Consider the following 20,684-nt stretch of genomic DNA (forward strand, 5'->3'; position numbering starts at 1 on the left):
CTGGAAGGAACCAGATGTCCCAGTGTTTCATCACATGACTTCACTGCAAATATAATGTGAGTTGGAGTTAGTCCTCTCTGTGTTTCTGTTGCGTTGGAAGCGTGATGTTATCCGTGTTATCCAGTCAAACAGGATGCCTTTTCATAAAACATGCTGATTGATTTTGTGCCTCTTATTGCCCCTGCTGGTTTGGTCAACATTTCTGCCTTGACAATAGCTGCATATTTCAATAAAATACGTCAAAAATGAGTGCAGTGATAGAAAAACACAAAAATTCAAATGTGTTTCAGTTGTGGGCCTGGCTTTCCTCTGCTGTTGCTGCTGAAGCCTGCTGTGATGGCTGCAGTGGTCAGTGTGACTGTGGGGTAACAGGGGGCCAGCGAGCCACCCCTGCAGGCGCTGATGGACTGAAAACGCTGGAGCACTTTATTGATTCGTCATCAGTTCTCATGAAACTGCCAATATTCAAACTCTACTCAGTAGATTCATTGTCTAAAAAATTCTCAGAAATTAATTTTGTGATGAAATAGCGGATAAAAAATTAGAAAAAAGCTTCAGATGGTTGTTGGGACTGCTCCAGCGCTTTGCATTGTGGGACACAATAGATGAGATAGACTGGTCCGATCCATACTGGAGATTTTTGACAAATCAGTACAACATATGGGTCTTGTTGGCATACTGCAGAGTTTGCTTTTTTTGCAGACTGAATACTACATGCTACATTTTGGCCAAATCACTACGTTCTGCTGGTATAGTCGGCAGTTTGGAATACAGCCAAGGATTTCTCTAAAAAACAAGGAAGCTATATTTTCAAAAATGTTGGTAATTTGACAAGAGACACTACATAAAGCTTAAGGTAAACTGGACTACTGAGGGCGCTCACATTTGGATGTAATGAGATGAACCTTTCCAGCTCTGGTAATGAGATATCTCTACATTAGCTCAAAAGTGGCACATGTTATGGGAGTACATGATGTGTTTGTGTGTAATGTGTGTGTGCGTGTGTGTGTTGTCTGTGAACCAAAGCTTTACTGTAAATCCCTTCCTTGAGCCAATTAAGTTGAGCCTGAGTAATATTCAAAGTTCCTATAAATGCAGCTTTACCGCCCCTTCAGAGAGAGACAAACCTCTATTAGAAGACATCAACAACATCAGGTGCATCAGTATTACTTAAAGTTAGATGTCAGTTTGTTGTAGTCTTTGTACAATACTACCATTTTAACATCTTTTTGAAAAGTGATCGATTTTTTTATTTGACACTCAACCAAGCAAAAATGAGGGGAAGCCGACCAACAGAGTTTCCAGATGACTTCTGGATTCCCATCCCTCTGGACACCAACAACATCACATCCCTCAGCCCATACCTGGTTCCCCAGGATCACTTAGGGAGCACAGGGATCTTTTATTCCATGTCAGCATTCATGTTTTTCCTATTTGTGGCGGGCTCAGCCATTAATACCCTCACTATTGCATGTACTGTTCAATACAAGAAGCTCCGGTCTCATCTGAACTACATCCTGGTGAACTTGGCCGTGGCGAACCTCCTCGTCTCTACTGTGGGCTCCTTCACCTGCTTCTACTGCTTTGCCTTCAGATACATGATTCTTGGTCCACTGGGGTGCAAGATTGAAGGATTCACAGCCACTGTTGGTGGTAAGTAGTTTGACGAATGACATCAACTTTACAAGTTAAAATTATGTATTACATATATATACATTATATATAATGTAATATATTACCATAAAGGCAAACAATTTTTTCCCATCAATCTTCAAGCAATGCTGGCTATGCAAAAATTGCTGATTTTTTAGCTACTTCTGAAGAGACTATTCCTTTGTCTAAACTTTAAACCAAACCTGATCGACATTCCTCATGAAGTCTACATGATTCACCTTCCTATCTGTGCCAAAACACTTCTTCAGCTGTTTTAATGTAAGTCATTATGCCTTTGAAACATGAATGAAAACATGCAAATGCAGCTGGAGTCTGGCAGAGTTAACTGGAGGCTGCCAACAAGTATTATATCAGTACCTGTAAGCTGATATTTAGCTGAACAAGTTACATCACCTCTATAACAAACACAGGCTCCTAATTCCAGTTTCCTTACTGATTTTTTAACCTTGGTGCATACATGTTTTCCTCTTTTCTGTCTTGTTCCAGGTATGGTGAGCCTGTGGTCTCTTGCTGTGATAGCATTTGAAAGATGGCTTGTTGTCTGCAAGCCGCTTGGGAACTTCGTCTTCAAGCCTCACCATGCTATAGCTTGTTGCGCAGCGACTTGGGTCTTCGCTTTGATGGCTGCAGTTCCTCCTCTGGTTGGATGGAGCAGGTCAGTATATAAAGACCAAACACACAGCAGTTTGTAACAGTTGGTATAGTAATCCAGCCCTTCCACAAAAGACTTTTTGAAAGACATTACATACATGTGCAGTAATGAGTCATCGTCTGTCTCTACAGGTATATCCCAGAGGGCATGCAGTGCTCCTGTGGACCAGACTGGTACACAACTGACAACAAGTTTAACAATGAGTCCTATGTGATGTTCCTTTTCTGCTTCTGCTTTGCTGTTCCTTTCACCACCATCGTTTTCTGCTACTCACAGCTGCTTCTCATACTGAAATCGGTGGGTAATATGTCATCTGCTGGGTTAGGACTGATTACACGAGTGTGTGTGTGTGTGTGTATGTGTCCGTTACACCAACCATTTTTACTTGCTTCCTTGCAAACAGGCAGCGAAGGCCCAAGCTGAGTCTGCCTCCACCCAGAAGGCAGAGAGGGAGGTGACCAGGATGGTGGTTGTCATGGTGCTGGGCTTCCTGGTGTGCTGGATGCCTTACGCCTCCTTTGCTGTTTGGGTTGTGAATAATCGTGGGCAACCATTCGACCTGAGACTGGCGACCATCCCCTCCTGTCTGTCGAAAGCCTCCACAGTCTACAACCCAGTTATCTACATCCTCCTCAATAAACAGGTTGGTTTATTCACTCTGATTTTAAAAGCTATTTACAGGCAGGAGGGAAACATTGTGTTCACTCAACTGAAATGAAGTTGTGCGTTGTTAGTTTAAACAGAATGACACACAAGAAAAACATCATCACATCATCTTTGGAATTTATCACTGACAAAGCCAGTAGTGCCCTCTAGTGGTGGCTTACAAAACAAGCTCGCTCCATCCTTAGAGGGAAAACCTGATAAGCAATTAAAAAACTTCAGTTTTTTTTTTAAATTCTTTATTGATTTGGATTATATGGACAAAGACACCTCTGTTATAATTAAATCAGCAGATATGTTGTTATGGTATGTAACTCCAAAGAATAGAGAATGACCTGTAAAGTTAAATACAATAATGGACGGATATTTCGCTCAGCAACAAATGTGCTTACGTTGTTCTTCATTTTCAGTTCCGCATATGTTTGAGGAAGATGCTGGGGATGAGCGGAGGTGATGATGAGGAGTCATCAACAAGTCAATCAGTCACTGAAGTCTCTAAAGTTGGACCGTCTTAAGTTGTTCAAGGTTAATTTTGATGGCTTAAATATTGTAAATAGCACTGAATGGACAAATGATATGACAAATGGAATGATATTATTCTTACAGAAGAAAAGTTAAATGCAAAGAAAAATGTAAAAAAAGGAGAAATAAATATACGATGAGAGTCATTATTTGTGTCTTTGCCAGGCTATTCATTTTAGATGTACCTGACACAAATGTATGTTCTTTTAGTTTTGTTTTCTGTCTTAAAATCTTGCTTTTATGAGAAGAGTTGAAGATGTTTGAATCAGGTCACTTGAAACCCATAGTAGTTATTACAGTATTCAGTTAGGCTAACCTTTGCATGCAAATGCTCAGAGTATTTTAGAAATCTTTGAATGAGTTGAAGTTGTACTGCATTTGTTGTACAGGGATTCATGCATGCATATACAGTACAACCTGCAGTTTAACAGAGCATTAATAAACAGCTGACCTCCAACTTTACAGGTTATATCTGTGCTTGAGAAACAATTACTGACAATGTAGAGAAATGCTGGGCTAACACTGTGCTCACCTGTTAAAGTTACGGACTGGAGACAAACTGGGAAAAAAAAGAAAAAGATTTACACCACTTTGACAGAGGAGCCAAACCCAGGTTTCTGCTTTTTATTTACACTCTGAATGTTTTGGTGATCAATAAAGCCCCCAAATGCTCTTCAGGGGCTCTATTGCTCCTCGTCCTTCCAACTCACTGTGGATATTTTGAAACCGAACATGCTTCAGAACGTCAGCAGTGAGTTACAGGGAGAATTTGCAGGAAAATCTATTTCAAGGACAAGTAACAGCAGGACATCCGAGCACATGAGGAGAACGTAAAGTACAAAGCATACCATGTCAGAGCGTAAGTATACAAGAGCACTTATGTAAATGTCAAACACAACATTGTTATAAAAAACAGTACAGAGAAGTCTGAAAAGAAGGCTGCCACCGGGTTTTAGGGAGAAACGTGATGAGATCATTCACAATCTTGTACCAGGAAATTGCACCAGGTCTTGATCTCACCATCTAACCACTAGCACCAGTTTGTCTACATATATGGTTATAGAAACACTAAATTTGGAGAATATGCTTCTACTCCACTCTCCCATTTCCACCCCATTTGTCCTTCTGGCATTTGTGGCTGTTGTCTGGCAGGTCTTTCAAATCTGAAAAAAATAAACCATTTTATTCTGCATTACCAATCAATTAAAATCAAATATATACAAAATGCACAGTGGTGTAAAAAATGCGGACAAGTCCAACATTTAGCCTACAGATTCAAAATGAACAAGCAGTTATGATGTGTGCTATACTGTTACTGTACAACTGTGAGTAAATCTCTTGAAAATACTGTCAAGGGGTGTAGTTTTTCATAGTAAAGCAATGCCTTTATTATATCATTATTATTATATATATATGCTTATTTTTTACTTGAGGATCCAGATTCTGAGATTAAATCCAGTCTGTCAGTCATTCTTACCTGTTGCCCACAATGTTGGAGGTCTGTAGTTCACTAGTTTACTGACCAAGCAGAGACTTAAAGGCTTTACCCTGCAGAGTTTAAAGGGTAACTTGGGAGACGAATACACACACACACACACACACATGCATGCGCGCATGCACACACGCACACACGCGCACACACACACACACACACACACACGCACACACACGCATGCGCGCACACACGCACACACACACACGCATGTGCACACGCACACACGCACACACACACATACACACACACACACACACACACACACACATTTCTTGCAATCAATGCAAACAAGAATAACTTTTGATTAGGTCCAATTTGCTAAATGATAATATGTGCACCAGAAATAAAACGATAAATCACAATTTAAAGTTGATACATGCACTTGTTGTTTTGAAAAGTTTTAATAATAAGCTGAAGAGGGTTAGCAGAATAGGATTACACATTACCCTCTGCATAACTGTGCACTCACACAGGTTCCTGTGTTGGTCAAAATCAAGTTCAAAAATCAAATCATCTCTACAACAAAGGGGAAAATGCATGCTCGTAGCCTGAGTAATCCTGTTTACACCTTCCCTTCCCCTGAAGAAAAAATGTGTCTTGCTCAGAAACACTGTCCTCATGACTGTAACCAACGGTTACCTCAACAACATATGCAGACACATCTGAGAACAGGATTATTACCTGATGTGAAGTGAACATGAGACCATATGAGTAGCAAAGGTGGACTCTGTTCACTTCACACCAGTGTAATCATTTACAGTCAGTAAGCGTCACTGCGTCACATGTAGACCACCTGCCACCCAGACAGCAACTATATAAAGCACTGGTCCCCTGGTCATGGTGGTCACGGAGATTCCCGTCGTTCGTCGGGAGCAAATCCGAGTTCTGCTAGTAGTGAACTTTTACCAAACACGAATAGTTCAGAACTAGCGGAATTCCAGACCTACCCTCGAAACATCACAGCGTCACATGGAAGTCGGAGTCAAGAGGGGTAAAAGACTAGTATCAGCTCCACCTCTTGGATGATATGTAAATTTACACTGAGCTAGAACAACATACTCTCCCCGAGCACATCAATTAACGCAACCTTTTTGTCTTCGTCTTTACAAAATCTGTTGGTTTAATTCATGTCAAAAGGAGCATTGAAGCTGTTTAACACAAAATGACTTCATAAACTGTGAAAACAGTAACAGATAGTGAAACAACTGAAAACACAGAGTGGAAATTCAGCAAAGCTAACTGCTAATATGAACAGAGACATATTTGCAAATAAAGGAAAATAGAGGAAAAGTTTACAGATTTCTTTAGTTTCCATCCTCTTCTTGATGTGCAGTCCTTGTCCCACATGGCGTTCTTATCAAAGCTGCAAGCCAGCTACCTGTGCAAGAAGTGGACTTGACAAAAACACACAATCAACAGATTAAATAAACCACTATAGCAGCTTTTGTTAACCTCTGCTTTCCCCTAAAGTGAACCGCCGTTCCGGAGAGATTAAAGTGTTACGGAGTGAGCACGCCAGAAGTAATTACTCTGTGGTAATCTGTTTTGTGGAAGAACCTGAGTTGTCCATATAATCTACTTTGGTCTGCTGGGACATGAGAAATCTTCACCTGCATTTCCCTGGATCAAACAAGTTCAAGTTAGAGGTTCAACACTAAGAAGCGCCACACTGCTCAAACATCTGCTATCACTCAACGCCTTAAGCAGGACAGAGTCATATAGTTTCAGTTTGATCAATGTTATATCAATGCTATGGTTAGGGGGTACAAGGTGCTTGACCAGACAACGCAGGGCATTTCTGTTTTAAACAACCTCATAATGAATGATAAAACGAATGGCACTAGATAATAGATCCCCAATCAAGCATGCATCAGTCCCTCCACAGCCTTATGCAGATGAAGAGATGTTAAAAAACCTGACAGCTACTTTTACAAAGTTAACAATCTATGATTTCCTGTCATGTCATTATGAGATACACGGCTACAGCACTACAGTACAGAATGAGAACCAAATGCATAAACCTGATTTTCAGTCCCACAGTTAAACAGTCGGAGGCGCACCCTCGTTTAACTGTTGATGCAGTTTATATTGTGCATGAGCCTTTAAACAGCATATTATGGACAGGTGTCTGGGTTGCCTCTCACCTTAATTGACATTTACACTTGACCATACCAGGCGGGGTGAGCGGTGGGCATGGTAACGCCTCTGCTCTCTGCTGTCTGACACGCAGCCCGCTGGTCCACGCTGATGGCAGCTGCTGGCTGGATATGTAGAAACTGGTTGTGCATTAGAATGAGCCTCTGAATAGCTAGCTAAACTGTGCAGCTGTCTGACAACGACTTGGTGGGAGTTTTACAGGTTACTACTTTAAGTTCTTACTACTAAGTTTTTATTGTGTGGCGTAAAGGGACTGCAACTACCAGCTTAAAGCTATGGTTACAGCCTTCACAGCTGAAGAATGAGAAATAGGTAGTCTTCAGTACCAGTGTAAAAAAAAACAGATCATCCAGAAAAGAAAAGGATCAGGATGAGAAAATCACATGGTGGTGGAGGACGTTAACCTCTCTTTCACCCATTCACGGACCGATGGTAGCAAAGTGTCATGCTAAGCACTGGCCTAACCATCCAGAGCGATGTGGGGACAAGTTAGTGGAGAACCCACTTTAATTGCTGAGCCACATCCACCCAGTGAAAGTGCCCTCAGAAGAGAGGAAGCAGGGGCAGAGAAAGAGCTGAGTGTGGGAGTCTCTTTGCAAACTGAAGTGTGTGTGCATGTGTCTGTGCAAACGTGCATGCAAATGCATCAACGTGCATGTTAATGATGAGTCTTTACGCACATGTGCGATCTAGTATTTCATACTGTGTGATGTGACTTTGCATGTCGCTGTGTTCCAAAGGGACGTGGTATTTCTGAAGGAAACAAAATCACTCATGACGCCACTTAAATATTTCATTTAAATTTGGGCAATTTCTTAAAATCTGGTAAAGTGTATTCTTATATCTGGAGTTAAAGGAAAGTAGTGTTTTATCTGAAAAGCGTGAAAAAGTTGGACCAGTGCATCTTCTGACCCATCTGGCAAAGCACCAGCTGCTTCATCCTGACCCATTTGGATTTGGACCTAATCATTCTACTGAAATAGCCAACTGTGCTCTTTCAGAGACCATTAATATTATATAAGGATAAGACTGTATCAATGTGCCCTCATTTCAACACTAATTTATCATTTTCTGACAGAGCTATACACTGGATTGACCCAGTTTAGAAATCAGCACATTGTTGTTAATAAAAAGTGTGAATTTGATGGCTTTTTGGAATGATATGAATTATATCACTCAGTTTATCATCTACTCTGATGCACCTTCTGTCAAAGTCCCATAGAGATTATTGCATCATTTTTGAATCCCACCTGAAACATCTTAAGAATGAACAGCTTCAAAACATCAGGGTCACGCTGTCTACCTCCACAGAAATGAAAATTAACTGAACTAATTCTGCTTGTTGACACCGGTGTGTGATGCCTAAGTGTTCTAGCGTTCTAGTGTTCTGTGTGATTTGCAATACTGTGCTTTTCCATACTTTACAGGGGACTGGTGAAGTTATCAAATGGTATAATCACTTTGGTAAAGCATCATGTGTTTGATATTACTGGTACTGCCTGTCTCATCCAGTCTCTCACACTCCTCAAAAATTCTGTGTCCCTGTCGTCATAGTCTGACGAAGTGGACAGGAGAGAATAAGTGCGTACACTTTTAGCCAGTCTCTCCTCGAAGGCGTTCATGTTGTTGCCCTCGGTTGCACACATGAAAAAGTGACGGAAGTTGAGGGAGGAATTAGAAATGAGGGCTTGAGAGAGAAGAGAAATCTTGCCTGCTTTCACACTCCCACACTTCTGCTCAATCTCTTCTTAAAGTAGGTGTGACAGCAGGATTGTGTGTTTCAGAAAGTTGCACAAATTTCGCTTCTTTTGTCATATATACTGAGGACTTTAGGAGAGTATAATGCAAGAGCTATCACTGTATGACTATCACCTGGGAAGCATATGTTTCTAAGGCGAGACTTCTGGCTGCATCTCTTATTCTAAAAAGCACATGAAGTTTTAGAGACTGAAATCTCCTTGAATCCAACTTGTTAGGACCATGCAACGTCACAGTGAACACCTAAGCTAACTGGATGTACGTCAGCTTGTTGGCATTTAGCTCAAATAAACAGGGATACAATTTGAACTTAATTTAAATGGGCTTTTTAATTATAGTGGAGACGGACGTGTACTGGCAACTATGGCACTGTCTAAAAGACTGGCTGCTCTTATCCCCTAAAGACACACTATCCTGTTGGGAATACTTGGAACTAAAGAGATTTGGACAGACACACCTGTCACCCGGCGTCACATTGCCAAAAATCTGTGCACATCATATCTACCTGAAATTAACACCCAAAAATGCAAATATCCTGAAAACCAGTATGCAGTGGTCAAAGAGCCCCAATCAAACATGACAGTTACTGCAGGAGGATAGCTTCAAACTTTAATTACATAAAATTTTGATTGTCTGGGTTTTGGCAGAATCAAATTAAGACTGTGCTTTTGAGCAAATGGCAGCAAATAATAAGCAGTAATGAGATTCTGACCGGCCTTCACAGGCTCCTCTCCAGCATCTCACAAGCACACAAGCAAATGACCCACACCGGCTTAGTCCAACTGACACGCATCTGAGCCACGAAATATCTTTCTGGATATCGTATAATATCAACACCACGCTGCCTTGATTTCAGAGTATCTCATTTTATTTTTTGTTAATTGTTATTTCCTGCCGCTCGGATAAAGGTGCTCATTTAATGACTGACGCGAGGCACAGAACGCCAACAAGACACCGAGCATGCACGTGTCCAAAATAACATTGCATTGCGCCATCCTTCCGAAAGCGTTTTGATTTTCAGTCGTTCCTCATAAATCAGGGTGCATTACCCCCTTCGCTCTGCCCTCACCGTGAGGACATGTGAGTCGCAGGATCAAAGTCATGTTGAAAAATCCTATTGTACTGGAGTGAACTCCTCTTTCCGGAGGGATTAAAGGTGTCTTACTTCCCTCACATGTCAACAACTGTGACTGTTGCTATTATAGTTCTGTGGATCACCACTTGCCCAATTAAGCTGCTTTAAGACTTGGGTGTCCTCTCATGCTCACCAGGGCCCAGAATATCATATACAACACAAAATGTAGTTAATATGCACCACTGTGCCGTGTTTGTCAAAATTTCCCAAATTAACTTAAAATCATGCAGCAACAAATCCTGATATTAAGTGTCCGTGTGTAGAATTATTCCCTTGCATATAAAAGAATAAGAAACAACAACAACAACAAAAATGCTTTGAACTTTAAGTTGCTTTATTGATTATTCACTTTTGCATTGATGGAGTTGCTGCAGGATTAAATGAAGGCGAATTCTGGCTCTACTTTTTTATTTACATGTTAGTCAAAAGTCTCCAGCTAATCCCCAAGTGAACTGAAATCCGCTTTCAAATAAGATTATTCGGGCATTTTGTGTCTTAACCTAATCAGCTGATAGTTTTAATTACAGGTCAAAATAAGTTTACTTATGCTTGCTTTGTCACTGTGTATCATTGCCAAGCAGCACAACATGGCTGTAATTTGATTGTGACCTAATCCCATCCGATTCCTCTGTAGCATAAGTATAAAAGGTTAAGTCAGATGTGTTGCACCAGTCACCCAAGGAAGCTGCAAGTGACAAAAAAGGCTGAGTGCTGGGGATCTCCTTGTAAGATCAGAATGGCAGAGGAATGGGGAAAACAGGCATTTGCTGCCAGGCGGTACCATGAAGATACAACACGGGGGGCTGCTTTTGTTTACACAAACAGCAATCATACCAGAGGTACAGTATTATCCTTTTATTTTATCCTTTTAATCATTTAATGGGAATGTTAGTGGTAAAAGTTATTGCAAGGTGACAGACATTCATCTATGTATTGATTAGACAGCTGAGCTGGGGTTAGGGTTAGGGTTAGGGTTATACTCTGTATAATTACATGAATTAAAGATTGTTGCTGTCTCCTCACCTGAGACGGATCCAGACTTTTTATCTCACTAGGTCCTCATTCTCCAAACGGTGTAAATAAGACAATGTGGATGTGTGAGACTACATTTGAAATAGTGAGACTATATATAAGATTGTTTTGCTTTGTTTTGTTTTGGGCAGATCCTTTTGAGGGTCCCAATTACCATATCGCTCCTCGATGGGTTTACAACGTAGCAACAGTCTGGATGTTTATTGTGGTCATCTTATCAGTCTTCACCAATGGTCTCGTCTTGGTCGCCACAGCAAAGTTCAAGAAACTCCGTCACCCTCTTAACTGGATCTTGGTCAATCTTGCAATTGCTGATCTTGGAGAGACAGTTTTTGCCAGCACCATCAGTGTATGCAACCAGGTTTTTGGTTACTTCATTCTCGGACACCCAATGTGCATCTTTGAGGGATACGTTGTCTCAGTTTGTGGTAAGTGGTCATGGTTTTTTCTCCTTGTTGGAAAGGTGGAAAAGAGGATTCTCGGTGCTGCATATGCTATCACTGTGTGGGTTAAATACTGCCTGTCCTGCTTCCTTACTCAGGCATTACTGCTCTGTGGTCCCTGACTATCATATCCTGGGAGAGATGGATAGTTGTGTGCAAGCCTTTTGGAAACATTAAGTTTGATGCCAAATGGGCCACAGGTGGAATAGTGTTCTCCTGGGTCTGGTCAGCGGTGTGGTGTGCTCCCCCTATCTTTGGATGGAGCAGGTAACCTGGTGCTTATCTTAAAAAAACATGAGTTTTGAATTTGTCAGTGGAAACATAAACTGAACCTCTTCTTGCATCAGGTACTGGCCTCATGGACTGAAGACGTCCTGTGGACCTGATGTATTCAGTGGAAGTGAGGACCCTGGAGTCCAGTCCTACATGATTGTTCTTATGGTTACATGCTGTTTAATTCCTCTGGCTATCATCATCTTGTGCTACCTTGCTGTCTGGTTGGCCATCCGTGCCGTAAGTTATGTTTCCTGCAGTTTTCTACTCTCTATAAAGTAGACCACAGCCTGGCAGAGTCTCACGCTCTGCTGACTTGCTGTTCACAGGTTGCAATGCAGCAGAAGGAATCAGAGTCAACCCAGAAAGCAGAGAGAGAAGTATCCAGGATGGTCGTTGTCATGATCGTGGCATACTGTGTCTGCTGGGGACCTTACACCTTTTTTGCCTGCTTTGCTGCGGCTAACCCTGGATACGCCTTCCATCCTCTGGCTGCTGCCATGCCTGCATACTTTGCCAAGAGTGCCACCATCTACAACCCAGTTATCTATGTCTTCATGAACCGACAGGTTGGCACAACACTCACACTGCCACATTGATCAAATTTCTATTTCTATGTCTAAATTAATGTGTTTGGTTTATCTTTTTTTTAAAAAAATTTATTATTATTCTTTCCCTGTCAGTTCCGTGTATGCATCATGAAGCTCTTTGGCAAAGAAGTGGATGATGGCTCTGAAGTATCCACATCAAAGACAGAGGTCTCCTCTGTGGCTCCTGCATAAACCTCCATGTTGTCCCTTTTGGAAAAAAACTGAGAACCATTGTGATTTGTACAGCAAATATTTATTCTTCTTATTGTTTTTTTTTAGTAAATATAGCTTTCTGGCAAATGGAAAAACACAAAAATACATAAAGCAAATATTGTGATTGTATTACTGGTCTTTTTTCAGATGTACTTAAATATTTAAACATATGGAAAGTTTTCCTTTGGTGATTCTTGTAACGCCGACCTCAGAGAGAGAACCTGGAACATTTTCCCTGGTGTTAATGTCACTGTTTAGCAAGAGACCTTCATCATTTTACTGTCCTGATTCTTGCTGATCTTAACAAGACAACTTATTTCCACAACAGTCTCAGATTTTGTCCAGGCGGTCAGTAATTCTTTCCTGTTGACTACACTGTTGAAGGTACATGGTTTACTGAATTGCTAAGTTTGCTTGATGACTTTATCCTTATACACACACAACTTCAAACGCAATGAATTCAAGAAAACTTTTCATTTTTGGGTCAGAATTACTCCCACAGTGGATTTGTGTGGGTTTGTGATGATCATGAGTTGTCTGAGCTGGAGGGGGAAGATAAAATAAGAACAGTCTGCCCACTACAGCATCCCTCCACAACAAACACTATCAGACACAAACCTGAGAAAAGGATTATCACATGTTATGTAGACAAGACCACATGATTAGCCATGTGGATCCACTTCAGATAATTGTAGTAAGTACAAAAGCAAGTTTATGTTGCACCTTTCAAGAAGATGTCGCAAAGAGACAAAAGCACAAATTACAGAGCAACAGACATGAAACGCAGACATCAAGCTAAAAAGAATAAGATTAAATAAGATATTAAAATTTAACAAACGTAACTTCAGTCAAATAGATCTTGAGCTCCCAAAAAAAGCTAAAAAAAAAAACTTTTTTAGGAGCTACAACCTCAAAACCACAGTCATAAAATACATCAAAAAGGTATTAATTCTACAATAAAGTGCTAATACGCATACAGAAACATTTGGAAATTAAGGACAATAGAGGGAACATTTACAGATTTCTTTCCTTGTAGGATCCATCCTATTCCTCTTCGGAGGTCTTAGTCCCACATGGAGGTCTTAACAAATCTGTGAGGTGGTTTCTTGTGAGGAAACTGGACAAAACACCAGATTAAACCGTCATAGCAGCCTTGGTTAGCCTCTGCTTTGCCCCTGAAGTGAGCTGTCATACCAGAGAGATTAAAAGGTTATAGTAAACATGCCAGCGGTAATTGAGCCAATCAGTTTATTGGAACAACCTGAGGCGTCCCCTACAACCCTCATTCTCATTCCCAGAGCCTCAAATATGGCCGATTTGTCATGCCCCTGCTCATTTCATACAGATGCACAAGGTGACCTTTAGTGTGTATGAGACAAACTGTCTTTCAACGGAGTCCAACGTAAACCCATCCGCGGCAAACTTTGCTATAATTCTGTGGTAGTTGTACTTTATTTGAGTATCTTCACCTACATTACACTTAAGGTAAACTATATTTTAGTTGGAAGTCTTGTCCTTTTTAGTCCACTACTTTTAACTGACAGCTGTGTTTTTTTGTTACTTTGCACACACAATATATGCATGCATGCATTTATGTCTGTCCGTTGGTCCACTAATTTGGTTCAGATTGAATTATCTCAAGAACCATCAACCATGGAATTTTGTCCAGGTATTTGAGCCTCTAATTACTTTGGTGACGCTCTGACTTTCATATGTCATCATTATTTAAAATTTACATGTGCCCAGTTCTTTGGTGTGTGACCAAATACTACAAAACAAACGTCGTTCTCACCAGACTCATCTATTATTTCTGCAAAGTACAGTGGCATGCAAAGCTTTGGGCACCCCTGGTCAAAATGTCTGTTACTGTGAATACTTAATTGAGTAGAAGATGAACTGATCTCCAAAAGTAATCAAGTTAAAGATGAAACATCCTCTTCACCATTTTAAGCAAGATTAGTGCTTAATTTTTCCAAAGTCTCAGACCTTAATCAGCTTGTTAGGGTTAACAAGGGCAAGGTTTGATCAGAGTCCCCATCAGGAAAGGCCAAGTGATGCAAATTTCAAAGCAATGGGCTCCTTTAAGAAGCTGCGTAGCAAAATTAAAATAATTGATGCCCACAGAAGAGAAGGCTGTAAGAAGATAAAGTGTTTTCGGGTTGCTATTTCCTCAGTTTTTAAGTAATTAAGAAATGGCAGTTAACAGAAACAGTGCATGTCAAGTTGAGGTCTAGAAGACCAAGAAAACTCTCTGAATAACCTCAAAAGCTGAACCACTACATCAAAACACTCACAAACACCAATTTTTCAAACAGTCAACTATGCAAAACTCTGTTATCTCTCATTAAACAGGACTGATGATTTTTGGTGGTTTTAATATTAACTGGTCTGACAAAAAAGAAACAAAAAAGTTTAATGTCTAAATTTGTTTTCGGTCAACAAATTAAAGGGCCTATCCAAAACACCAGCACAACCCAGTCCAAAACTGATGTGATATTTTCTAATACATTGTGTTGACAATCTCATAATGGGACTGTTTGATCACAGCATGACTATCAGCCAGGAAAGAAACTATAGCTCACCAAAATCAGGTAAATTGTAATACCAAAACAGGATCTGTCTAGTTTAGAAAATGAGCTTAAGGGGGTGACACGGAACAATGTTTTGCAAGCAAAGTTAGAACAGTTAATCATTCCTTGTGTGTTTTTTTATTACAGAGGTGGATTAGCTGTATTTAAAATCTGAAAGTAGGAAAATGCTTTGCACATTGAGGCTCCACATGCACTGTTGTTGATCTTGAAGGCCTGGGGGCAGAAACACCACCATAATAAAAGAGAAATGCATATGGTTCCAGAGTGAGGTTCTTTTTTGTCCTACTGCCAAGTTTATTCCAGTGGTCATCACCTCACTACAACCTTTGATGGTGTTCTTTTCCTGTGATTAGTATCCCCAAATAGCTTCATGTACAGATGGAGTCGCCTGTTGTGGCCAAAATGTTTTTACTTGTGTCAAAATGTCGGTCTTTTAATTTGACACTTAGCCGGATGTTGTTGATGGCGTCATCACGTACGCATGTCCACCCTCTTGCCACACACGTGAAGTCAGAGAGACTTTGGTGGAGTAATGTCGAAAGCTAGTACGTACTTTATTACCTTTGGCTTAATGTATTCACTCACTAAATGTCTGTCGAAGATTTAAAATGAATTCTGTCGTTTCTTACGTTTTACAGAACAAAAACGAGCCAAACGTCTCGGCTTCCTCGGAAAAGTGAAGGTAAGCGCTACGCGGCTAATGTTGTCTGCGGCTAACTCTCAGTGCTGCGAGTCAACACTGCGGCTGTCAGGAGGTGTGCTGTTCTGTGTCTGACAGCGTTAAATGTGTTACTTTTTCAATGTGCAGTCGCCAAAACTTAACACTTAACAATCATGTAAATGTAGCTCAGCCTTTACAGTCAGTAAAACTACCGTTTCTCCCAGCTTCATGTGAAGGGAATATTGTCATGGCTGCTCAGACAGTTTTAGTAGCACTGACTGGCACTCACTCAACTCTACAGTACCTACAAGGATGGCTAAGATATAGTCCCAGCTCCCTTGATTATCACATTTGGGTCTAAAATTAGCATTCAGCCGATTTAGTTTCACTGTGCATATCTCTACAACCAAACCAAACAGCTGTACAGTGTTTATAATACCGATACTATCAAATGTATTCTGATCTGAACAGATCTGTCACACTACATTTTAAGTGTGTATTTATTCAAGTTAGATAGAGACTTTCCGACTAGTTGATTGTAATTTGCATTATTTAGTTTAGTTTATTTGTTTAGCACAAGTTTAGTACAAGTACAAAAACTGTGCAAGGTGGGAACGAAGCCTCAGCCGGCTTGTACAGAGTTCCACACCTGCAAATATTATTTTACTTGCCAAATTAAATATTTGTCAAGTAAAACGCTCTTTTATTTAATTTACAAAGCCCCACTGAAGTGGTGATAAATCACATGTTTAGTATTGCGATGCCTTCTAATGAACTAATGGAAAAGATTTTATTATACAGTATTTTTCCTGTCTACAGACTACAGATGGACGAAAGGGTGATACTCCAGGGTGGACAAAGACTTCAGAGCAGTCATCTGTGCAGCATGTCAAAGCCCGGAGAAATCCAGAAGAAGTCAGGAAGCAAAGGGTAAACATTTGAAAGTCTCGCCTGCACTCACATTTGAGGTTACCTTGTGGATATTTTCTTGAGGGTTATCTGTCAATTCATGTCTTTCCCAATTAGCTTCAGGACCTCAAAGAAAAGCAGAAAATCTCTAGAGAACGAGAGATGATGAAGAGGAGGAATTTGCAAAACTTTCAGAATGACATCCTACAGCGACAGAGACAGTTTGAGGAGAGGGTAAATATCAACCTATTCGGTGGAAATGGACTCCAATTTGAACCACTGTGTACTATGCAAATTTCCATTGTCCATTGTAATTTCTGTTTTCTTCTTTGTGGTCACAGGAGACGGAGATGCAGAGTTTGGAGAAGAACGTTAATTTTGAAAATGAGAATTCAAGAAAAGCATATTACAGAGAATTTAAAAAAGTATGTAGCTGCTCCACATGTGCCATATATGTGTGCTTTTTCTTTTAACCTTTTCAAAAGCAGTTAAAAGACAATGACTGCTGAAGAGTAGTTAATTACCCACTACCATAAATCCAGCAATTTTCAGTGCAATCTCCACTTAAAGACATCGTACCCTGCACACACAGACATGTACGCTGATACAGATTTTCTGTCTTATAAATCACACTGTTCCTTCAGATATTATAGGAACATAACACATTGGGATGAGTGGACCTTTTGAACATTAACACTGTTGTTTTTTAAAAATTGTTGTTTTTTTTTTTAGGTAGTGGAGGCCTCAGATGTGATTTTGGAGGTTTTGGATGCACGTGACCCTCTTGGCTGCAGATGTCCTCAGGTGGAGCAGGCAGTCATTCAGAGTGGAATGAACAAAAAGATAGTTTTAGTGCTTAATAAAATTGGTGAGTTAGCAAAATACATTTCAAAATTATTTCTTTTGGGAATTTGGTATATTTGCATGTATTTGATTGCATAACAATGTGTTTTGTATTTTTGTATTGTGTGAAATATCAGACGCTTGACTTGAGATGGTTTTACTTTGTTTGTAGATTTGGTATCAAAGGAAATCGTGGAAAAGTGGATTAAGTATCTGCGTAATGAGTTTCCTACTGTAGCTTTCAAAGCATCTACCCAGCAACAGACCAAGAACTTGGTATGCAGTTAAATATTTATATTTTGATAATTTAAAAATGCAAAGTGTATAACGGAATAACATCATTTCACATAAGCACTAAACAATTTTTGCCCGTATCTTATGCCATGGACAGAAACGCAGTAACGTACCAGTGACACAAGCCACCGCCGACCTTCTCAGTAGCAGTGCTTGTGTTGGTGCAGATTGCTTGATGAAGCTACTTGGCAACTACTGCCGTAACCTGGACATAAAAACAGCCATCACTGTAGGTGTTGTAGGTAAGCACCACATCCAGTAAAACACCAGTTCTTCCTGTGTCATCACAATGTTGTCCAAGGTGAAATTATTTCTTAATAATTTCCCTCATGTTTTGTAGGTTTTCCTAATGTGGGAAAGAGTAGTTTGATCAACAGTTTGAAACGGGCACGAGCGTGTAATGTTGGAGCCACTCCTGGTGTCACCAAGTAAGTATATAGTAAGTTGTTGCTCCTGTGTTCCCGTGAAATCCTGCTTGCATCTCGCTGGTTTTGCTGATTGACGTGATGGATTTCAGGTGCCTTCAAGAGGTGCATCTGGACAAACACATTAAGCTTCTAGATTGCCCCGGCATTGTCATGGCAACTTCAACAAGCGATGCAGCAATGATTCTTCGTAACTGTGTGAAAATCGAACAGCTTGTAGATCCCCTTCCACCTGTTGAAGCCATCCTTCGACGCTGCAACAAGGCGCAGGTACGTCACTTCTTCGTTACAACCTTTTCTAAGATGCTTGATCGTGATATGTTGCCGTTACAGTGATTTTTCTGAATGTACAGATCATGGAGCACTACGGAGTTGCAGACTTTCATACAGCTCTGGAGTTCTTGTCATTGCTTGCTCGACGTCAAGGCAAACTAAGGAAGGGAGGACTGCCCGACACTGACAAAGCAGCTAAGAGTGTGTTAATGGACTGGACTGGGTGGGTAAAATATTACTATTTTGGAAGTTTGACAGGTGACAATCAACCAGTGTTCTTAGCACTGTGTTAATTTCAGCATGTCGTGTTATTTAGAGGAAGGATCAGCTACTTCACGCACCCTCCAGAGACACACACTCTTCCCACACACATCAGCGCTGAGATTGTTACAGAGATGGGTCAAGCTTTTGACTGGGATGAGCTAGAAAAAGGAAATCAGGAGGTTGTTGCAGGTAAAAAAAACAGCATCATTTTGCCTTAATCACAAAACATTTTCTTCTCATTTACTTTTTAGTGATATTTGGTGTTATAAGGTTACCATGGTCTTAGTCTGTTTACCTTGTGGCTTGCATAGTTAAAAATACTCAAAATAAGCAGTAGTTGCTCTAAAAGTTGACTTTTGCTGTGTTTCAGAGTCATCTTGTCCTGATATCCAAATGGGATTCTGCATGGAAACCACTGGAATGACACAGGGTGGCCAGGGTGAACCATCTACTGACCTGGAAGTGGTTGGGGGGTCCCTGAAAGACCCAGAATTTAAAGATGAAACTGAATCTATGGACGATGAACAGGACCCAGAGGTGTGAAAAAGTGCAGTCCTTACAACTTAAGTGTTTACTTAGGTTGTACTTCCAATGTGTATTTAACTTATCATTTATTTTTTCTTTCTGTCCTGCTCAAAATAGTTTGGACCAATGACAGTGGAGATAAAATCTCAGAAGTCAAAGACTGACTTACCTGCAAATGATGCTGCACCTAGGGCTCCAGGTTTGAAGGATATCTTGAACGTAGATCCTCTCCAGCAGGGCCAGGCACTCCAGGCTGCCAGCAAGAAGAGGAAAAAACAGCAGAAAAGAGCTGGTTTGTACAAATATTGGTCTCAGTCCAGTTGTTTGGTCTGTTGTGTGGTGTGTTCATGTTGTGATCGCTTTCTTTTTACTCTAAGATAAAGTAAACAAAAAATCTGTAACCTCATAGTTGGTTAGGTAGTTTTGTTGTAAACAGGCCAACAGTCTTCACTGAAACAGCCAGCTTTCACTGAAAATGCAAAAGTGTAAAAAAAAAAAAGTATTCAAGACCATTCAAGACTTGAAGACATCTTCATAGGTTCATAGACATGCCCACATATGTTTTAGCTATACCTGACATGGATTATATTTAATCATGCAAATAATATTGATCAGGTTTGTTCTTTTTTCCCCCCTCTACAGACAAAATTGCCACCAAACTCTCAGACAACTTGGTATCTGCAATGGACTTCTCATTTTCAGATAGCTAATTAAAATAGATTGAAATAAAAGATTAAAAGAATACATTATTTGTGTTTTGTCCTTTTTGGATATTGCCACTGTATTTTGATTGATGTTAGCGGGCAAAGCTTGAGACATTGATCATTGATCCCTTCTTCATTTAAAAACCTGATTCAGTCTGCTATGGTGGTTTAGGGACATTGGAGTTTTACTTTACAAATTGCAAATTTTTGTTTTTTCGCACATAGTTTGCACCTGTAAGGCCCTTGACACTTACATATCTAGGAGCTATATGTAAATTGCACTTTAACTAGAGACCAAATAGACTTAAATCAGTTTTATGCATCCAAATTACACTGGTTTGCATTTAAATACTGCAGTTGTATTTGATTCTACCTCACATAAACCTGTACTATAAAGATAATTTTGAACATTAAGAAACCTTCTCGAAGGAAGGGTCAGGGCTCTAAAATAGATAATGATGTGTTTGATTGATTGAATGAGACACTGTGACTAGTTTTCACTGTGAGGGTGTTACAATCCAGTAGATGGCGGTAAAACAATTCATATGAATGCCAGTCGGCATAAAACTACAGAACACCTGTAGACAT

General features: G+C 40.3%; 3 protein-coding genes across 4 annotated transcripts; all 3 read left to right on the forward strand.

The window, feature by feature from the left end:
* The first annotated feature begins 1,274 nt into the window (after positions 1-1,274).
* Positions 1,275-3,504, forward strand: LOC121621850 (blue-sensitive opsin). Its single transcript, XM_041958530.1, has 5 exons — positions 1,275-1,653; positions 2,161-2,329; positions 2,458-2,623; positions 2,730-2,969; positions 3,400-3,504. Exons 1-5 carry the CDS (start codon positions 1,275-1,277, stop codon positions 3,502-3,504), a joined length of 1,059 nt encoding a protein of 352 aa, XP_041814464.1.
* Positions 3,505-10,747: 7,243 nt separating this feature from the next.
* Positions 10,748-12,617, forward strand: LOC121611718 (red-sensitive opsin). The gene is made up of 6 exons (XM_041944391.1): positions 10,748-10,895; positions 11,220-11,516; positions 11,630-11,798; positions 11,879-12,044; positions 12,134-12,373; positions 12,488-12,617. The coding sequence occupies exons 1-6, from the start codon at positions 10,793-10,795 to the stop codon at positions 12,584-12,586; spliced, it is 1,074 nt and encodes a 357-aa protein (XP_041800325.1). The 5' UTR covers positions 10,748-10,792; the 3' UTR covers positions 12,587-12,617.
* A 3,055-nt stretch (positions 12,618-15,672) lies between these two features.
* On the forward strand, positions 15,673-20,131 carry gnl3l (guanine nucleotide binding protein-like 3 (nucleolar)-like). Of its 2 annotated transcripts, XM_041944379.1 has the most exons (15): positions 15,673-15,743; positions 15,837-15,880; positions 16,679-16,789; positions 16,886-17,002; positions 17,110-17,193; positions 17,501-17,636; positions 17,784-17,887; positions 18,003-18,147; positions 18,246-18,333; positions 18,423-18,600; positions 18,684-18,826; positions 18,920-19,056; positions 19,238-19,404; positions 19,510-19,684; positions 20,035-20,131. In XM_041944379.1, the coding sequence occupies exons 1-15, from the start codon at positions 15,731-15,733 to the stop codon at positions 20,100-20,102; spliced, it is 1,710 nt and encodes a 569-aa protein (XP_041800313.1). In that variant the 5' UTR covers positions 15,673-15,730; the 3' UTR covers positions 20,103-20,131. The 2 variants fall into 2 exon arrangements, with proteins under 2 accessions (XP_041800313.1, XP_041800305.1); XM_041944371.1 differs by lacking the exon at positions 20,035-20,131 and having other exon boundaries at positions 19,510-20,018.
* Positions 20,132-20,684: the final 553 nt, after the last annotated feature.

This window comes from Chelmon rostratus, chromosome 2 (genome assembly GCF_017976325.1).
Source record: "Chelmon rostratus isolate fCheRos1 chromosome 2, fCheRos1.pri, whole genome shotgun sequence".
Classification (NCBI taxonomy): domain Eukaryota; kingdom Metazoa; phylum Chordata; class Actinopteri; order Chaetodontiformes; family Chaetodontidae; genus Chelmon; species Chelmon rostratus.

What these genes read in the sequence shown, in the direction of transcription:
- LOC121621850 (XM_041958530.1), top strand. Translation starts at nt 1,275, where the DNA reads ATGAGGGGAAGCCGACCAACAGAGTTTCCAGATGACTTCTGGATTCCC. An exon ending in ATTCACAGCCACTGTTGGTG is followed by an intron (nt 1,654 to 2,160) that starts GTAAGTAGTTTG and finishes GTCTTGTTCCAG; the next exon opens with GTATGGTGAGCCTGTGGTCT. An exon ending in CCTCTGGTTGGATGGAGCAG is followed by an intron (nt 2,330 to 2,457) that starts GTCAGTATATAA and finishes CTGTCTCTACAG; the next exon opens with GTATATCCCAGAGGGCATGC.
- LOC121611718 (XM_041944391.1), top strand. Translation starts at nt 10,793, where the DNA reads ATGGCAGAGGAATGGGGAAAACAGGCATTTGCTGCCAGGCGGTACCAT. An exon ending in ATACGTTGTCTCAGTTTGTG is followed by an intron (nt 11,517 to 11,629) that starts GTAAGTGGTCAT and finishes TTCCTTACTCAG; the next exon opens with GCATTACTGCTCTGTGGTCC. An exon ending in ATGTCTTCATGAACCGACAG is followed by an intron (nt 12,374 to 12,487) that starts GTTGGCACAACA and finishes TTTCCCTGTCAG; the next exon opens with TTCCGTGTATGCATCATGAA.
- gnl3l (XM_041944371.1), top strand. An exon ending in ATTACAGAGAATTTAAAAAA is followed by an intron (nt 17,194 to 17,500) that starts GTATGTAGCTGC and finishes TTTTTTTTTTAG; the next exon opens with GTAGTGGAGGCCTCAGATGT. An exon ending in GTGTTAATGGACTGGACTGG is followed by an intron (nt 18,827 to 18,919) that starts GTGGGTAAAATA and finishes CGTGTTATTTAG; the next exon opens with AGGAAGGATCAGCTACTTCA.